General features: G+C 35.8%; 1 protein-coding gene across 1 annotated transcript in view; it reads right to left on the reverse strand.

The window, feature by feature from the left end:
• Positions 1-21,624, reverse strand: part of LOC119692030 — a 136,158-nt gene that overhangs the window by 30,715 nt on the left and 83,819 nt on the right. The window contains exons 3-4 of the mRNA XM_038111086.2: positions 10,850-11,058; positions 9,046-9,181 (exon numbers count right to left, since the gene is read on the reverse strand). Coding sequence (XP_037967014.1) covers positions 9,046-9,181; positions 10,850-11,058 — 345 coding nt within the window. The remainder of the gene's footprint in view (positions 1-9,045; positions 9,182-10,849; positions 11,059-21,624) is intronic.

A 21,624-nucleotide genomic window follows, 5' to 3' on the forward strand; every position in this document is an offset into this window, starting at 1 on the left:
ATTGAAAGTTGGTATGAATCGTAGGAATATCATGCCGTTTAAGATGAATGAACACTAGCTCGATTTAAACTATTGGTTTTTCAGTAAATTGTATATTTGTAAAAAATACCTAAAACCACAGTGATGGACACCCAAACTCCAGTTATGGACACCCAATGTTGGACAGTGTTTTTTTATTGAAATAAAGTATAAAATAATATTTTATACTTATATTATTATAATTGTATCGATTATGAGTAATCATAAACCGTAATTATGAGTAATCATAACCGTTTACACAAACAGGCTTTGTTGCCAGTTACACTATTGGATCCATCAAAGATAGCTAATACAACTTTCTGAAAAAAAAGTTTTACATAAACACTAAAATTTCTAATTCATAACATTATAAATCCTGTCCTCCTGCATTTTATTCTTCTTCTTAGTATCCACAGTGGGGCAGAAGGTTAACACAACAGTTTTCTATCCAAGACTGTGGACAGCAGCCTTTGCAACGGACCACGTCATTCAAACTTCCCGCATCTCCGTCCGATCGAGCACCGCCAGGTCTATTTAGGGCGGCTTTTCTTATGCTTGCCCTGCGGATACAATTCGAGAGCCTGTCTCAGGGTTTGGAATTTGTCTTTGTACGCAGGCTATGGCTATTCCAACTTCGTTTTATCTGTGAACCAACAGGATCTTCATGGCAGCTTTTCCTCAGATCTTTGTTGGAAGGTTCCGCGAAGGACAGCGGTTAATGAAGACCTGCAGCTTCTGTGTACCTATTTGTCTTTGTGGTCTACCAGGTCTCGCAAGCGTATAACAGTACCGACTTTAGTAACGTTGGTGTTAAATATCTTTCACTCTAATAGAGAGGTGTTTTGACCGCCACATGGATCGCAGACACGCAAATGCACCTTTGACCGTATCAATACGGGCGCCCACATCTAGGTCAATGCCACCATCGCCTGCAACAACTAGGTAGCGTTAGTAGATGAGCCAGGATACCGTCCCAACTTGTTCCGTTCCTACGACCCTCTCGTCATATCAGACAGACAGATATCATCTGGGTTATCCAGGTTTTGCATTTACACTAGCCAGAAAATGCTTTTAGTTTAAGTCTAAGTTTTCTTTTGACAACCTTTTCTCTCACTTCCCTTTTATCTAGTAAAATTTTGCTCTTAATCTATTCTCCTCCTAAAGCCTCTTCTTTTCAAATCCTCTCTATTCATAGTATTCTCAACTTTTCTGGTCTATTTGTCACACTATCACTGTTTATTTTTCTATTTCTATTCTCTGTGGGGCTGTAAGTACCTGCACCTGGCTCTCTCGAATGGAACCTTTGTGAATATCCCTTAGGTCTAAACTGCCTTCCTAAGTTTGGACCATTTCCCACCATGTTGGTCCACTGCGGGTTGATGGGTTCACATATCTAGACATGCTAAACTAAATCCGATTCAATTAAATTCCGCTCCTGTGAAGGCTTGGATTTTCATGTGCAACTTTGATCAATACTTGTTCTGGAATACTTGAAATAGATGTAGGGGGAACATGTTTGTGTCTCCGTAACGCATGGCTGCAGTGGCCATCTTGTGCTTCCATAATAGCATATCCCATTTGCTTGGGCGTATAAGTCTTTCTTGAACAAAATAAAAAATCCAGTTATGGACACCCAATTGTGGACATGTGTCCATAACTGGATTTACTGAAAATTTACAAACCAGTAATGAACACCCCCTCTGAAATCATTTCCATAAACGTAAGCTCTCCTATTATTTTGAAAATATGTGCGTAATTCAGTATAGTTTCCATAAAATCACAGCATTTTAATATAACATAAAATAAAACGAAATAATCAACAAAAACCTACACCTAATCTCTTCGAAGATTTCCTTATTTCCTTATCAAATTTCGGTTGAATTGGTGAACCTCCGCCAAATGAACTTTTTTGCCTCACAATTTTTAATCTAAATGGATTACATAAGTCACTTGTCTATATAACAAAGGAGGGATGTATAGGCTTTGAAACTAAGGTGGTGTAATTTTCGTAAAACTATGCATATTCTTATTTTAGACACTATAAGTTTGTAGTGTCCATTACTGGTTCCATGTCCATTACTGGTGCCGTTACGTTAGTCGGCTTAAATTTATTCTCATTTCTAGTCAGGGCAACTTATTCCGAAAAGTGGGTAAATATGCAGTAAACATTAATCTAGTTAAAGCACCATCTGCTACCATCTAGTAACACTCACAAAGACAAATAATTACAATAAACATATTAACCTACTGCTAGCGCTATCTAGTGTCCAGTAGGATAGGAGCATTTTAATAAATCAATTTTGAAATAATAAAACTATGAATAGCGCCATCTGTTGTACACATGTGAAACATTTGTACGAGTCATAGACTATGTAAGCGCCATCAGCGCCCTTGGTGTCGGGTAGCGAAAACTAAACATAATCAATAAATCGAAAATAAGCACATCCCTAGGGGGTAGGTCGTCCCAGGCGACTATAAAAGGACCTCACGCGGCCAGGCTCGTTCAGTTGCGTCGGGACCAATTAAAAGGGTGAAAACTCTGCCGGAATCAAGAAAGAAAAAGTATTATTTTACCTAGTGTGCAAAATCTCTGCTGGATTCAATCCAGAAAATTATTAAAAAGGATGGCTTTGGGTTTAGCTGCTCGAATTAATTTAGGAAGGACATTTTATTTGTTCCTTACACGTAGGGAAAGTCAGTAAAATTTAGCTAGGAGTAACGCGGAAAATTATCTAAACCCAAGTCTTGGTTAGGCTAATAATTTCTTTCCCCTACAGGATATAATTTATTTCCCCTTAATCCCAGGCCCTGCGATAGTTAACTGAGAGATCCTTGGAAACCTAACGGTGACAACGGAATGGGACCTCTCAGTAAACTTGAAAGTTTAGTCGGGGATAAATCTATTCTATTGTACCTAACTATTCTAAATCTGTGTAAAATGCTCTTAATTTTAATCTATTCGTGTTCCACAGGATCTATCTATTGTATTTACTGGCTATTTGGGTTATTGTGTGTCCTAATAATTAATTCCTCCCCACAGGCGTAACTAATAAAATTATATTACAGCTGAAAAGAAGCGAATGGAGGTGGCAGGCACGAGGCCGCAGAGACAGGATTCCGGTGAGTACCCCTAGGCAAATTTACTAGCCACTGTTAGGACGAATTCAAGCCAAGTAGGATTTTGATTGTGAAAAGTGTTAAATTCTGGTTTAGATTGATTTTCTCATATACTCGTAATCAAGTGATTAGGTAAATGGGTTGGGAGAGTCCATTTTCAAATGATGCGATACTTTATATGGTCATGGAGCTGTGTTGTTCGACTCAACCAGTGCCTTCTCACCAATAATATGTAAACAAGCGTAGTTTCATTGTTCGTATTAATTTTCTGTTAGGATTCATTCGTTTTTGCAAACCGGAAGTTGGGAACGCCCACTTTCAAATGATGCAATACTTTATATGGTCATGAAGGTAGGTTGTTCGACTCAACCAGTGCCTTCTCACCAATAATATGTAAACAAGCGTAGTTTCATTGTTCGTATTAATTTTCTGTTAGGATTCATTCGTTTTTGCAAACCGGAAGTTGGGAACGCCCACTTTCAAATGATGCAATACTTTATATGGTCATGGAGGTAGGTTGTTCGACTCAACCAGTGCCTTCTCACCAATAATATGTAAACAAGCGTAGTTTCATTGTTCGTATTAATTTTCTGTTAGGATTCATTCGTTTTTGCAAACCGGAAGTTGGGAACGCCCACTTTCAAATGATGCAATACTTTATATGGTCATGGAGGTAGGTTGTTCGACTCAACCAGTGCCTTCTCACCAATAATATGTAAACAAGCGTAGTTTCATTGTTCGTATTAATTTTCTGTTAGGATTCATTCGTTTTTGCAAACCGGAAGTTGGGAACGCCCACTTTCAAATGATGCAATACTTTATATGGTCATGGAGGTAGGTTGTTCGACTCAACCAGTGCCTTCTCACCAATAATATGTAAACAAGCGTAGTTTCATTGTTCGTATTAATTTTCTGTTAGGATTAATTCATTTTTGCAAACCGGAAGTTGGGAACGCCCACTTTCAAATGACGCGTTACCTTATATGGTCATAATGGCGTGTTGTTCGACTCAACCAGTGCCTACTTATTAATAACATGTTAGGATAACTGCTTGTATTAATATTCTACTAGGATTAATTCGTGTTTCACGTACCGGAAGTTGTGAAAAGTGTATTTTCAAATGATGCATTTGCATTACCTTATTTGGTCATGGGGGTGTAGTTCGAGTCTACACGTGCCTACTTTTCTATGTATAAACAAACCTAGGTTAATTGATCGTATAGATATTCCGTTAGAAATAACACGTGTTTCTTATCGGAAGTTGGGAGAGTCCATCTTTCAAATGATGCATTACCTTATTTGGTCATGGGGGTGTAGTTCGAGTCTACACGTGCCTACTTTTCTATAATGTGTAAACAAACTTAGGTTAATCGAGCGTATAGGTAAATATTCTGTTAGGATTAACACGTGTTTTCTTATCGGAAGTTGGGAGAGTCCATTTTTCAAATGATGCATTACCTTATTTGGTCATGGGGGTGTAGTTCGAGTCTACACGTGCCTACTTTTCTATAATGTGTAAACAAACTTAGGTTAATCGAGCGTATAGGTAAATATTCTGTTAGGATTAACACGTGTTTTCTTATCGGAAGTAGGGAGAGTCCATTTTCAAATGATGCATTACCTTATTTGGTCATGGGGGTGTAGTTCGAAACTACACGTGCCTACTTTTCTATAATGTGTAATCAAATTTAGGTTGGTCGTTCGTATAAATATTCTGTTAGGATTAACACGTGTTTTCGTATCGGAAGTTGGGAAAGTCCATTTTCCAAATGATGCATTACCTTATATGGTCATGGAGGGTGTTGGTCAAGCCAACCCGTGTCTACCTACCAATATTTTTATGAAAATCCAACTTAAATTAAGAGCGCATTAATACTATTAATATTCTATCAGGATTAAGCAAAGGTTTAAGAATTTAAATTCCACTTAGGAGCTTCCGGTAGGTTTTATTTTCTTGTTAGAGGTTATGGGAATAAGTTGTTGTTGTAGGGTGAGTAGGTATTCCATTTCCAAAGAATGCGTTACCTTATATGGTCATGTGGGTGTGCTGTTCGACTCAGCAATCTACCTACCTAGTTACTTAAAAGTTATGTGACCAAGCATAGGCTAAATAATTCTACTTCAAATTTCTACTAGAATAAAGTTGTGTTTCACTTATCGGAAAGTTATATTTCTCATAAAGAGTTGTAGCTGTAGAGTGAATAGGTAAATGGTTTGGGAAAGGGAAATTTTAGGTGAGGCTTTACCTTATAAGATCATGGACGTTGTTGGATTCTACATACCTACCTATTGATAATAAGTAAACAAGTTCAAATTAAATATTATTAACATTTTAAAAATATGTAGTTATTCCGGTACCACTTATTAGAAGGTAACATTTTCTTGTGAGAAATATAGAGAGGTTCTTGTATTATCCACCTTACTTAGGCAGGTAGGTGTATGAGCATTAGGAAAATCTTAGTTATCATTTTGTGTTATCTTTACTAAACATTGTATTGTATATAGGAGGCTGATGTTGATGATAATTCCAGAATATTTCGTAACGTACGAGTGGGCTTAGCTTTATTGTTATAATATTTACTTATAGGTCAATACTTAGTGAAAATTAGGACATGAGGTTTTATGAGGTAGTGGCAAACGAATGAGCGGGAAAGATCGTGTCTAAACCAGAATCTAAAATAATGTAGCACTTATAATTAATTATTTACTTACCTACTTGGCTGTAACATATCGTAAATATTTACTCAGTGATAATCTAAAGGCGTAAAGTTATGATGGTTACAGGGAATTATTATTATGCTTATGGTTTATTAATCCTTTAAATAATGCTTCTGTTTTGTTATATTATGTGTCCAATTACTATGTAATAACACCGGATATTTAACTTATTTACCTATGATATTATGATAGTAGAAATAATCAGGGAGGATATAAATAAATTCTAACAGTGGCTCTCCCCTAAGAAATCTTCAGGATTCTAGTTTACAAGAAGCAGTGATCCTGGAGATTTGAGATTCTTAATATTTTCGTCGTGTGCTGTCGAGTTACATAAAGCTAAGAGACCTTACATCTCCAGACGAGTTGGAAGAATGTTAATATAATCCTTTATTTTATAGGTTTAATGTGGGGTCTCTGGCTACCGGTGGGTGGAATTTTCTATATAAATTATATTGGACTACCTCCTTTAATATTGAAGTGAATTCATCCCTTTAGCGGATCATTATTTAATCTTATTTACTTATTTGAATGTGCTAAGGAGTCCCTGATTCCAAAAGGTCCAATATGGTTGCATTTAATTCACTGAGGGATTGATGAATTTGCATTAACTTATCTCAACTTACATAAGTAAGTACTTGCCTAACATACTATTCATCTCCTTTAGTAGTGAATTAATCTAATTTTGCTGTGGGGTATTTTCATTATTTTATGAAATGATCTCTAACCTTATTATGTACTTGCAATATTAACTAACTCCATTTGATATATTACTTATCTAATTAAATCTCATTCAAAGCTACAAAAATAATAACCTTGAAACAAAAGTACCTATTATGTACTTATTTACTAACTTAATGGAAAACTTAAAACTTATTATACTTACTAAAACTAATCGGGTTATTAGGTATAACTATCCTATTATATAAACAATTAAACACCTAACCTACCAACCGAGATATAAACATCACTGTGTTATAACGGATGGCGATATGTATACTGGTATATACCTACTTGTCGTGGAATATTATTTGGAATCAAATAATTTAGGGACTCGGCACCAACAAATTAATTCCTGGGTAATATGAATGAGGGTGTTATGTGTTGTAGGTTGGATAGGTGAATGTGCTTATGTTATAGGTAGGTTTGGAATCGTTAAGGATCGCAGATCTATAGGTACCTTTTAGAGTCAATCATTTGGGTAATTAATGGGTGACAGAATAGGATTTATGTAGGTACTTATCCTTTTACATAAGCAGATATACATGTGAAGTATATTTGAACCAAAATAGTATCTATTACTTGACTGCTTGTGACTAAGACAATTCTTATATATTCAGTAATTAATAATAATTTATTATACTTATTATTCTCCTTTAATTATGCTAATATAAATAATGATTGGTTTGGGTTTGGATAAGATGTTGATAATATTAAACAAAATCTTATAATTAGGGTCAGTGAGGCGATTGACGGCCATAAGAGTTTCAACTTTATTCTATTCTAAATAAAATTTACTGAGTTTTGAATAAGATAGGAAAATATTTTCATAGTACGTGCTTTACTTACGACCGATAAATAAATTGAAATGATTTCTTATCAGCTTGGGTAAAGGAAAGCAGTTGCTGAATTGGATTCTTCTTACAAACTTACCAATATACTATATACAGGAGATGATGACAGTTAGTTATTAATAAGTAATGTTGAGCTTGACTGTGATGAAGTTAATTAGAGGCAGGGAAACCACCTCGAACAACTTGTAGGTACCATGGTAGACACAAGCCAGCATCGATAAAATATTAATTGTCACATAACTCTGAGATCTACAATATAGAGATACATTTGAGTGATTGCTCTTGACACAAGCTGAAATGGGAGATATTAATTATATTCTAATTATGTCCATTATGGGAAGACATTGTACTGTGACGATATACTTTGAGTAGACTCAGGAAATATCCGTGTCGAATAAATGTATAAGTAGACTCAGGGAATATCCGTGTCGAAAATACAAGAGTAGGCTCAGGAACTATCCGTGCCGAATAACTATTACATATTATGGATACAGAAGTAGACTCAGGAAATATCCGTGTCGAATAAATGCTTAAGTAGGCTCAGGAGATATCCGTGCCGAATTGTGAAGCTGAATAAAATATTATTAACATCATCTGGATCCCAATCAATAGATCCTTTCCTAGGGACTGACTGGAAAAAAAAAACCCAGTTTGAATAGAGCCAGTGGGCTAGAGAAGGTAGATGGGTCTGGTGGACGGATCTGGTCGTCCTTCATAGGGTGTGCGAGGCGGGGCGCACCTTCTATTCAAATTAAAAAAACCCCTTTTTTATATATATATAATATATATTTTTAAATCACTCTCAATTATGTATATTTTTAAGAAATAACTATTGCTTGAGCTTTGTTCTGTTGTCCTAAAAATTAGATAAACTAGGGATTATGAACTAGGGTTCTAGGGATTAGTGCTAGGGTAGGGATTCTCTCAACCTCCTAAAAGAACTTGAGTTACTTCGGCAATGTAGAGTCCTAACCGCTAGACTAGACGATCACGTATTGGCCAAACGAATAATGCAAAACACGTATACCGTTACAAAACTTCTCTTCAGTTCGTTTCAGTTTAGTTAGGGCGAAAAATACGTCTCAAATAGGTAGGTTAGAGTAGGAAGCGTCACTACAGGGGGGGGGGGGGATATTACAATGTCTAGGCTTTGAAACTAAGGTATTTAAATTTTTGTAAAACTATGCATACTCTTATTTTAGACAAAATAAGTTTGTAAGTGTCCATTACTGGGTCCTTGTCCATTACTGGTGCCGTTACGTTATGTTATATTAGTTATTGCGCGCGAGCTGAAATTCGTGTTAAAATGTCTCCTCTTGAGGGACTCCAATCCCCAGCATTATTTCAGTGTTAACAGCATGCGGATTTTTCCACGCACGCGTTCATACAAGTATTCATTGCAACCGCCATTTTCCCGCGTCTCGCGTGGAATATGCACGCGAGAAGCGGAAAAATGGCGTGCCATCCCGCGTGCGTGATGGAATCCGCATGCTGTTTAACAGCCTTATTGTAAATTTCATAACGCCAAAATATGTGCACATGCAAAAAAACCCTGTTAATGACCCAAGATTCCATTTCCAGCGACTACCTATATACACACAATACAGTCATGATTACTTACCAACGACAACCATCTCAGCGGCCTTAATATCCGTGTGAAAGAGTGGCGCGTCGGCCGACACCTCGCACTGGTACTCCCCGGTCAGGGTGCGGTCCACCTGGTTCAGCACCACACGGTTCTGGTCTGACAGCGCCACCTGTTGGAGCGGATAGTGAGTTGTGGTGGTTTGGAGTTTTGGCAATAGATGGCGGGACTGCTGCAAAGGTCACACTTAGAACGAACAGGATGATGTTTCACGTTTCACATTAAAAAACAAAGCAAAAAACTGTCGCACTGGTACTCCCAAGTTAGGGTGCGGTCCAAACGGTTCTGGTCTGACAGCGCCACCTGTTAGAGCGGATAGTGAGTTGTGCAGTTTTATCAAAAGATTGCGGCTGCATAGAAAGAGCTGCCCCGAGCTTATATAACCGATATCCGAACAAGATGGTATGTCACATACAAAAACGAACCAAAAAAACATTCCGCAATTAACACGGTTTAACAGTAAACACTATTAAACTATGTAAAACAGGATACAATATTTTGTTGTGGGACGAACCCTGAAACAGTAAGAGCGCAGTAATACGAGAATCTTCATTTAATATATTTGTTATAAGCACCACTGATACTGTGGGTAACGATAACCCGCATTGTGCTCGACCACTAATATAATTGCACTCTATAATAACAGAACAGTACCTATACAAATAGTTGCCTGTTCTACAATACCAAATGCAGTTCTCTTGTTCCGGAATTGGGTTATAACTATAGGATTACCGCAGCATTGTTTCAATATTGTACTGTTATTAATTTCCAAGATCGTTAGAGTTTGAAGCAGCAAAGTTATAGGACGTCCAGTTAGTGATTTCCATAGCTTTGATGAGAGACGGGGATGATCAAAGGTAAACTCTAATGACACTTTAATAAGGATAACTTTCGTGCGAGTTGACATCGCATAATAATTTACCTACTTGTTAGATTGATGAAATAATTTAAGTGTTTTTATTTATGGTTAGGTTAGGTATCTACAGTTATTATTCCAAAAAATCAACCTAAAAAGTATTTTCATAATCAATTGTTTAATAATACCAATTTTATCGCATTAATTTGTAACTAACATAAATGTGGTTTGAACGGCTGAACCGATTATGAATGATAAAACGACGCTTATTTAAATCGATTAACACATTCTTTAGGAGCTATGAGGTCAGTCAGACATAGAGGCATTTAAACAATCCGCGCTGTTCTATGTTACAAGACGTCGTCGTGGAGATGTATCTTTTGCACTGTCACTTCATCTAGTTGGTATTAAATTATCGTTGACTACCATAGTATAAAGCACCCTTCAAACTTGGTTTTAACTTCATCATCATCATCAGCCAATAATCATCCACTGCTGGACATAGGCCTCTCCCAAGGAGCGCCACAACACTCGGTCCTCGGCCTTCCTCGTCCAACCACTACCCGCCACCCGCCTAAGGTCGTCAGTCCAGCGGGCAGGAGGGCGTCCCACGCTGCGTTTGCCTGTTCGTGGTCTCCACTCGAGAACTCGTCTACCCCAACGGTTATCGGTTCTTCGGCAGATATGACCAGCCCACTGCCACTTCAGCTTGCATATTTTGACAGCTATGTCGGTAACCTTAGTCCTCTGACGGATAACCTCATTTCTGATACGATCCATCAGAGAAACCCCAAGCATAGCTCTCTCCATAGCACGCTGAGCGACTTTTAATCGGTGGACCAGTCCTACCGTCAGTGTCCACGTCTCTGCACCATACGTCATCACCATTTTTCAACTTAAGGAATCGTAACTCTAAATACTCACATCAACCTTGATCTCCGCCACCGGAAAAACCTTCGTCGCGGGTGACTCTTTCGGCACATATCTGTAGAACTCTATCATGTTCCGGTACCACCGTATTGAGTACAACTGTGCACCCTCCAGGTCGTATGTGCACATCAGTTCTGCGTCCTGATTGGTCATCACGGCTGTAGGCACGTGGATCTGGAGGGACTTCAGGCTGTTGACTGTACCTGGAACAAAGGAGTAAAGGATTATGTACCTATGTATGTTGCTCACTTACTCGACAACTCTCTCGGAACACGCTTGTTTGTGTTGGGGTCCAACAACCCGCACTAGGCCAGCGTCGTGGTCTATGCCTAAAACCCTTCCTTCATTGGAAGCAGACCCGTGCCCCAGCAGTGGGGACATGATGAGTCGTGATGATCATGATGATGATGATAAATAAAAAATACCTAAATATTTTCAAGTGTATTTCTGTACGAAATTCCAAAATTGTCTTTTCAAAATTCGAACGCGTAAATAAATCATTTCCTAATTACTTATTTCTTCTTCATTCTTCAATAAGTAATGCCTTGGTAATCCCCCAAAGCTTCAAAGACAAAGTTGGTGTAGACAAATTCAATCAAGAAATCAGAATTACTTATTCAAGTCACGGCTAAAAAACCTAATTGCCTGTTGGCTCGGAAATAGAGCAAAGAACGGAAATACGTTAACGACTTTGAGTGGTTTGATTTTCCAGTAAGGAAAGAAATAAAAAGAACCTAACCGCAATGTAATGTGTTGTACTACTTTGCTAATGAAATGGCCGTTACTGCTAGTTTTAATAAGGGCCTGTTCCACAATGTCTGGTTAGTGGCTACCTGTCGGATAAAATACATGCTGTCACTCTCTGTCATTATTTTTTAGACAGTGACAGTATGTATTTTATCCGACAGGTAGCCACTAACCAGACATTGTGGAACAGGCCCTTTGTCTATTTGGCGATAACAAGACGACCGAATGGTGTTGTGGTTAGTTACCCTGACTGCTATCGGAAAGGTCCCGGCTTCGATCCCGAATATTTCCACTCGGGTCTTGGGTATTAACTGTATTATAATAATATGAATATGTACTTATATATCCTGTGTAAATAATATTCTTCTTGTACCAAAAACTGAAAGTAAGTACCTACCTACTAAAACAAAAACCACCCAATAATAAAAAAGTATATAATTTTTCATTCGAAAAGCTGCTTTACTACATTTGCAACACGCGTTAAATTGCACCGAAACAGCTGCAGACGCGTCACACGTCCGAATGTCCGTTGACCGATTTTTAAATTTATTTCGATTGACATTCGAACAGCGCGACAAACGCGGGGCTAAACGCGACGTCAACAAAAGTATTCAAAAGTGAAAAACGTATTTCCACCGTGCCCACTTCCTCTGGTGTAATTGGATTTCTGATTGAAAACTGTTACGATTTCATGCATAGCACACGACTGGTTTGACACAACTTGTGTTTGGGGACGAGTGCCTAGTGGAAAATATTTATTTTGCACGGATGCGGTCGGTGCTTGTATCTCTGAGGCAGTCGCTTCGGGGGTCAATTTAGGTAACTTTTTTTTGGTTTAGCGAGTTTACTCAAACATTTATTGCTAGTATTACTTATGTACATTATCTATACATTATCTTTAGTGAATGATAACCCACCCGAGTATCACAGTAAATGTAAATAAGGTTTTAATTGTTATACCCTACCTTATGTGCCAGGGTATATTACTGTTGTCAGTTCTTCGTTGCAAGTTATGTAACATGAAGCACAGAAAATACAGTCAGAGAAATATATTCATGCATTTATAAATATCGCAATTTGCTTCATATTAACCACCTACGACGGTCTAAGGTATTATTAGCTTATTGCTACTTACCCACTTATTATCTATATTTATGTGAATGCTATTTGGTAAGTTATATAGTTATATTTTCGTAAGTTTTAGAAATGTACCAAATTGGTATAAATTTTTATTTTATATTAAGGATTTCTACTTCAGTTCTGTTTATCATCATCATCATACCTATAACAATAATATTTCCCCTACTAGGCCTTAGTATGTGAGTGTACCAAAACTTTTTCAGTCCTCCCTCCAACCTTACTGATGTTATCTGACGATCTAGCGAGTCGTCTGCCAACAGCTCTTTAACTATCTCTAGGCTTCTGTGACCGCTTTTATCCACCTTACGTCCAGTAAATACACACAAATACGGGCAGTATCATTTGAACACAAAGTATGAATACCCACATGCACTAGGTTGAATATTTTAGAAAGCGAATGAATACAAAAACAGACTCCATCATTGAAAATGCGAAACAGCTGAGCAGATAGTGTTCACCCAGCATTTGCTATCACCCCGCCGAACAGCAAACAAAGAGATAAAAGCTTTTAAAATCTCCAAATTTATAGCTTGTTTGCGCCACTGGAATACTATTTGGAAAATCCTAGTGCTTCCCGACCGATATTATTTTAATACGACTCGGATAGGAATATATTTTATGCATGGCCACGCGTGGATTACAGGAGTTACGTTCCGTTTGGTGGAGACTGACGGGAAAACATGTTTTATTATAATGTAGAGGGACATTTTACACGATAGGTTTGTTAAGTTTATATTCTAAACTGATTTCGTTTTATGACTTCGGAATTTCTGCAAAATACCGCACTAAAGCAAAAAAAAAAAACTTAGTATGAGTAATCCGGGTGAGTACATCATTTTGTTAGGTATAGGTATATTATACTATTTCCCTGGCATAAAACACATTACTAAATCAGTCAATTCAGACGGAAAGCTGATAGGAATCGTGCTGTATGGACCTTTCGCCACTTTAGCCTACAGATAAGGTAACGGGTCCATATTCCGAGGTAAATAACAACATTTGAAAGTAAGTAAGAAAAATAAGCATTTGTAACCATCAATATTGATGTGAAATATTGTCTTCTGTAAGAATATACGTTAAATTTTATATTTCTTAACACAGATTCATTGATAACACATTAATTATACTTAAAAAAATATAATTTATTACACATGTCGATTTGCCCTTATACCGAGGTAGGATTATGGTTTCTTCCATATACCGAGGTAGCCTGTTCCATATTCCGAGTTAGTCCTGTCAGTGGCTCCATGAGTGTGGCCATGAACATAAGGAAATTACAATCTAAAATATCGATATACTTTTTTAACCCTAAAGTACTCCAAATAAATTTAATTATTCTAAATAGTAGTTGAAAATAATGAAAAGAATTAAATACTCTCCATTTATATTGGTTTTCGTGATAATTTCTATTATTTATGTAACATTTTCATAATTCATTATTGCAACTGGTAACATTGGCTAGAAAAAATATTCATAATGCTTCTATAATGTTCTATGGACTTTTCCAAGCGATTAAAAAAAAAATAGAGTAGAGATGGGGTAAATTGATGAAATAGTGACAGTAATCGAATATAATCGATTATTGAACTCGAATGATTTAAACATTTTTTACTATAGTTTTTATCTAAGTAAGGTCTAAAATTTTTCCACGATATTTTATGTTCTTACTTAAATGTTTAAAAGTTGATGATACGTAATAAAAGTAGATGTGTAAGGGATGAGGAAAAGTATCGAATACTTACAAAAGCCAAATACCTTATCAGTACTAATTTCCGATGAGTACCTAATGTATTTACCATAAACGAATATGATTATAATAAATATTATTTATTAAATAAATTATAATAGAAGTATCTACCCAGGAATCGATCCAGCATCGATTATTTTTTCATTCAAGCATAGGTCGGAAGCAAGGAACATTGCACTAGGTACATCTCTATGGCGCATGCGCGCTGGACTGGAGGCGCGCCGGCGCCATGTTCAATTTTCCGCCGAAAAGTTTGCCGCTATTCTTTGAAAGTATTTTTGTTAAGTCTTTACATTAGAAAACAAACATCTTTTATTAAATTATTATGTTTGTATTTGCAATATGCAATTGGAAAATCGATAAGGTAAGCTTGTGTGCGAATTATTTTAGGAAATTACGTAAAATGGAAATATTTTTATGTTTTTATCAGTAATTTGGCATCAGTTTAGTTACTAACCTAGGTTTTTGTTCTAGCGTTTTCGTTTCTAAACTCACTAAGTTTTGTGAAAATGGGTACCAACTTATAAGGATAAGCTTAATTCTGTCAACTATCCATACAATTTACCTACTTACTTTATTTTTCAGTGACAACAACAAGAAAATGAAAAAATCAACCAGACCCCTAAACCAAACATGAAATGCAGTATACAGGACATTCATTTATCTGGGAATTCTGGGATAACAATATTACAACGGCCATCAGACCTCGAAGTAGAAGGATAATGGAAATAAAATACAGAAATGAAATTAGGCAATTGTGTATATAAGTGTTATAAAAACTCCACGGTCGTGTGTGTTATTTTATTCACCCAAATAAAGTTTTACGTCTACAAATTTCTTTCTTTCTTCTTTTATAAAGAGTAATAAGTAGGTAGTATCTAGTAGTAGTTTCGTAAAGTCAGGCATATCTATCCACACCCCTTTTATATTTAGGAAGAAAGTCGCTAATTCATCTTGATTTTATGGTTTGATGACGGCATCGGATGACACTGCGAAGGTGTGATGTAGTCATATTCCGATTTCCGAGGTACCTACCTATGTAAAATGTCATACTCCATGTTAGGGGTTCAGCAAGTATTTTAATAATCCATATTCCGAGTTATCAAATTATCGATTTAGAAACAACATAGATTTGTTACTCAAATCATACATAAAATATTGGTAAAATTATGTATCACTTACGTTAATAGCGATGAAATAACACTGTTTTTTATCATTTCAAATATACTTACATATAAGTTAAGGTTTTCTATGTAACCATGATTTTTGGGTCAACAATTATCGTGTCATATTAAGATTCCTAGAGGATATTTTGTACCGCCGAATTAGGTTAAAAGCTTGTCACGTTCATCATTATTATTATGTAATCAAGCATATACTTCAAATGTTATTATTTGTAAAGTTATAAGCTAAAAATCATGACATAGTATTTTTCCTTATACCGAGGGTAACTCGGAGTTAGGAACAACGTATAAAAATCAGGCCCTTATACCGAGGTATTTTGTTTTTGAGTTTAAAGGGGTTAAATTAGTTTAAAAAGAGTTAAAATTTAAATTTAATGTAAGTATAAGAATATAATAAACTAAATATAAACTATTTACAAAGTTGAACGTCGTATAAATATTAAAAAACACAATTATTAAATATGGCTGGCCTTACGTAAGCCGGGTCGCGTTTGTATGAAAAACATGGCGGCGTCGCCCTCACGGCACATTACATGAGTTTTTAGTAATTTTAGGCAATTTTAAACATATTTACTACATCAAGTAGTTTCAGTTAAAGATAATGAACGATTAAATGTAATTTTAGAGTATCCAAACCTATTAAAATGAGTAATCATTAAAATAAATATAACTCGAAATAAGGACGCCATTTTGAATACCGCGATATATGGACCCATTACCTTATATATTTTTTTAAATATCATTCCATTGAATAAAATACGGTTTGGCAATGTAAATGATGCTAGTATTTTTTTTGTGTACAGCACCTATATTTTAGATATTCTATAGGCTTTGTAGCACACAAAGGTTTTACGTTTTAGATACATGTGCCCACAAAATTTTATTGCCTCGATTGAAATGCAGCAGGTTTCTAAATTACTACTACGATTTCGGACAAAGGACAGATAATGTCCAATTGATCTATAACGTTTTAGACCAAATAACCCAACTTACCTATTTCACAAACCAAACTCACATCTCAATATAATAATATAAGATAATTGAATGACATATTTATTGTAGCCTATTACATAATATCGTGTTTCCAAAACTAACAATGAGTATTTTACGAAACAAAGTTCAAACATGTAGGCATGATGAAAATGTAAATGGAAAACATTTGCAATATCTTAGCGGTCCCTTGACCTGTCTTACAAATCTAGATTTATTTTGGGCCTCAACTAAATGGGCCTGAGCATAGCCATAAGATGGAATGATACCGTCGTCTTCTGAATTACTTTGTTAAATGGCTCTTATGGTAAGCCGTTTGCTATGAAATGGGTAATACGCGTTAACAATTTTGATTGAATTCATTCGACTAAATTCAAAAGTTAAGCAAAACGACCACGATATCCCACGCTTTAGTCAATTTGACGATTGCGGGACCAATGCTTGCATAGAAATAATGCAATCTGGGTCCTGAGAATATACCTATTCTCTATCACCACACATATATTTTATTTATATCGAACCCGGGACCCTAGCCACAGCAGTCTGACTCACAAACCACTGCGCCATCACCCTGAGAACGACAACAAAATAGTTAAAATTGAAAAATGTTAAACGGAATCTCCATAAGCGTAATTCAGATGATGTAAAACAAAACACTGCGGAGTCGAATTTGCATCGCAATTCACAGCACAGAACAAAAAGCGATAGCGCAAACCGTCTTTGTGTCTGTGAGCTTAACAAATTTGTATACTCTGTGTAAGAGGGTTTTATGAGTGAGCATGTGGTTACACAAACATATTACGACTCAGCTTATGCGGAGCGATATTTTGTGAACGTTTAAGCGTCCAAATCGATTTAGCAACTATGTTTGAGTATGTGCTTCCGCTTTGTATCAAAGATTACTATGTGTAATGCTTTTTACGTAAGAAAATGTGGTTCTATGTATATTATTGTTACAGTCGCTTTTAAACAACAATTTATTTTAAAATTTACGTTTGCATAATTATACCATTATGGTGCTCATAATAACCGCTATAATTTGAAAATTATTAATAAAAAGTAGTTAATAAAATTCTGTGTACATATTTCCAATAAAAATCGAGGATGGATATACCTAACTAACTAATAAATAACGTTACAAACTGTGGTACTTACGTAAAATGTTACGATCAAACTCTTCTAAAATCCTTGTCCCCTAGTACTTCAGGGACGGTATAAATGTCGCACTAGAATTTTATTTTAATCGCTCTACCTTTTCTTGTTTTTATAGTAAACCTCTTAGCCAAGGGTCAGGAAATTATGGCTATAAGTTCTTTTTTATATCACGCCATGAAATAAGAGGCTAAACTTACTTACTCTCAGTATATTTTATAGGAAATTATAGGACGTTGTTTATTTTGACAATAATAATGTAGGTCATTGTAGGTACTGCATTAGTACTAAACCTATTAAGTTAGGTACATCTTTTAAAGAAAATATACAGGGTAGTTCTTTCGTAGGTGCATATCCGGAAGTATGATACAAAGCTCTTCATTCTGAACAACTTTTGTTATAATTACCTTGGGCACCGGACGTCACTAACCACTCGCACCATTTTCCAGGGGCAAAGACATGGGTGACACTTTAAAATGTTCCATTTAACGCATGAATACTATTGCAAAATCTGTCATTTTATTGACAATGACCACAGATAATATATATTTCTAGAGTACGCACTTTGGTAAAATGGAACGTACTAGAGATGCGACACATCAAAGTCGACATTCTGAAATCGATTAAAATTTATACAATATATATTTTATATGGAGAACCATTTTTTCTCGCGAATTATCTGGTTAGAGTTGTAAAACAAAAGTTGTTTAGAAGTATCACCCCCTTTTAGCTTACCACTTTTGCAATACCTCGTATTTTCAAAACTATTATTTTAGAGTATGCAGCCAGAAATAATACATCACCACCCTTCACTGCTAACAAAATGTTAAAATTGTTGGAGGTCACGTGTCAACATGTCACTGGCGAACACAGGGCGAAGGTGGTCGATAGAACGAAAAGAATGATATTACAGGACTGTGATCGTTTCGCTCGGATAGATTGTTTGCAAGATGAACTGATCATCAATGTCGGTGTTGACTCTGATACATCAGATTCTGAGAGCAATAGCAGTAGTAGCATATACTGAAAGCGGCAATTATAATGTGTTTTCCGAAAATATAAATAAAATATATTTATATTAATCTATGGAGTATATACAAATCGATAGGTTCTAGTCGATAGGATTTCACTCTCGGACATCTCTAGAACTATCAAACTCAAAACGTCCCACATATGATAGGCTCTGAAAAATGGTGTAAAGGTTTGATTGGTTTTTAAGGATATGCAACCATCCTTTTATTATTAGGTATAGTGTAAAGTCAATCAAAAACAATACTTGTCAAAAAAAACAAGTCTCGTAACTCAGTTGTTCTACAGTAAAAAGTTGTGAGATCGATGTAATACCAAGTCTTATCCACGCACGCATCTCAATCTTAAAAATATTTAATGTTTTATATAAATATATTGACTCGGCCATCGCATGTAAACACGTGTTAATGAAATTATTTAGTGCACTGGTAGCCTGATGTGCTTTGTCCGTAGGTAGGTAATCCATCCTTTGCGGATTTAATTTGCATGACGGGAATTTTTGCTCGATTTGGCAGGGGCACTGCCGTGCGCCTATATTTACTTGGGAGGGGCACTGCCGTGCCCCCAGATATGTGATTATGAAATTATTTAAGCAGTAATGTACCTATCTAGAAAACTCGACCAAAATTGAAAAAAATTACTCGAGTAATATTTTAGTTTTTCCTTGATTCATACACCAAACACTACTTAAATTCCAAATTTGAAGCTTCTAGGTCTGCTAGAAGTGCCTTAGAATTTTTATGATCGGTGAGTGAGTCAGTCAGTGACAAAATTAAGAAACTTTGACCCGTTATAATTCTTAAACTACGGTTTAAAATTTAATGAAATAATTATTAATACTACAATGCCTGCATGGTTAGTGAAAATTCAGTCTTCTATTTTTATCCACAACGAAGTTACAGGGGGTCGAAAATGGCCTGAATTGCTTCGAGAAAAGGATGGTACGGCCGTGCCGCTTTTTTGCTCGACTTGGTGGGGGCACTGCCGTGCCCCCAGACTAGATACGGAAGTTTTACAAAAATCGGTGATAAAGAAAGTTCTAAGCCGTATAAACAGTTCTGTGCAATATTTATATTATTTAAAACATTTATTATTGTTGCAATATGTTTGTGAGTGGCCTTTACATTGAAAAATATTGCAATCATTGGGCCTTTATGCTTCAGAAGAAGTTTTGGAATTATTATTGTGTTCACAAGTTTATTCTAAATTTATTAAAAATAAAATACAATTTGCTTTTTTTTCGTAATAATACGATTGGGATACACAGTAGGTGTACTTTGTGTTTAAGTTCGGTTACAGTTTGACCATCATTTAAACCTATAATCATACAAACGGTGGTCGCAGATTCGAATAACATTAATTGTTATTTATTGACATTTGTTTTTAGGTCAAAATACATTCAACTTCAATATTATAGTTATAATGTTGTATGTATGGAAACTTTGCATTTAATTTTGTACATTAAAAATACGAAACCTTCTCACACGCAATTGTTTCATAACTCAAAACAAAACACGGAAATATTTTTTTCGCATAAAGGGGCCATTCTAGTAAAATGTAACATAAAATTGTTGAACAACGGAAGTCGGGGTGAGCTAATCGCGAGCGCGACCTGTGACGGGCTTTTCCTTTTATCTGCAAAGTACAGGTGGCCACAAGTACTGCTGTATTTCATTTTAAAAGTTAATGTACTTAAAAGTACTACTAATGTTTTTAGGGTAAAATCCGGTTTATGAAATATTTACTACGGCACTGGGAAGCCGATTGTGTCTGGATAGAGATTTCATAGACAATGCTGTGGTGTGTATGGGAGATGTCATAATTATCATAATATTGAGGAGCATTCATTGCTAAAGATAATTATGTTTTTACAGCACAAGTGTTCTTCTTGACAAACACAAAAGCTGAACAAGGGTTTGTCGGGCGGCTTTTTTCATGCATAAAGCCTGTAAGAAAGGTATGAAACTTGTGGCCGACGTTACAAACATATTTTTATATGTCATGATAATTATGAAGCCCGCAGGAAAACTGCGTCTTCCCGCATTATTTATTTGTTTTCTCGTTCCTTCCTAAATGTAGATTTTTTATCTCTCTCCCTCGCAGCTTGTGCGTGGGACAGATGTCTTATTTGTGTGAAACGGAAAAAAATATGAGGAATGATATATTTACATGGCCAAAAAAGGGTGCTTATTAAGATTTTTCCGTCACAGGAAAAAGTCTCATAAGTTTTATGTTGTGATTTAATGACTTTTTCAAATGGTCGTAGCACAAAAGTTGTTAGTTAGTTGTTGGTTGGAAATTTTCAGTTTTTTTTTCTGTATATTCAATCGGTTTGTATTTAAATGTTGTACCTATGTAGCTAAATAAATTAACAACCAACCAACTGCTGTTGCAAACATGTTTTGACAACGGTTTTCAGATTCCAAATTATATTGAATTTGGCACTAATTACTTCGTAAATATTACTTCGTTGTAAGTGTTGTTCTTCGTTGACTGCTCTATACTCCTTCTAATAAGTCACTTATTGTAACCCAAAGTTAAGGCTAAAATGTCAAAATAAAAAAGTGTCAAAGTTAAAATTTCAGTCTTAATTATGCAAAAGTCGCATTTTGATATTGACCTCAATGGTGAAAACGTCCATGTTTTTTTTTTAAATCACATAGCAATAGAATTATTGACTTTTTCTTGATAACGAGATGCAAATAATTAGTGACCGAGTGTGAGCCAAACTTACCCTTAATAGATAAGTACTTATGATCCTTGCCCTTAAAATAGTCACA

This window comes from Plutella xylostella, chromosome 28, assembly GCF_932276165.1.
Source record: "Plutella xylostella chromosome 28, ilPluXylo3.1, whole genome shotgun sequence".
Taxonomy (NCBI): Eukaryota; Metazoa; Arthropoda; class Insecta; order Lepidoptera; family Plutellidae; genus Plutella; species Plutella xylostella.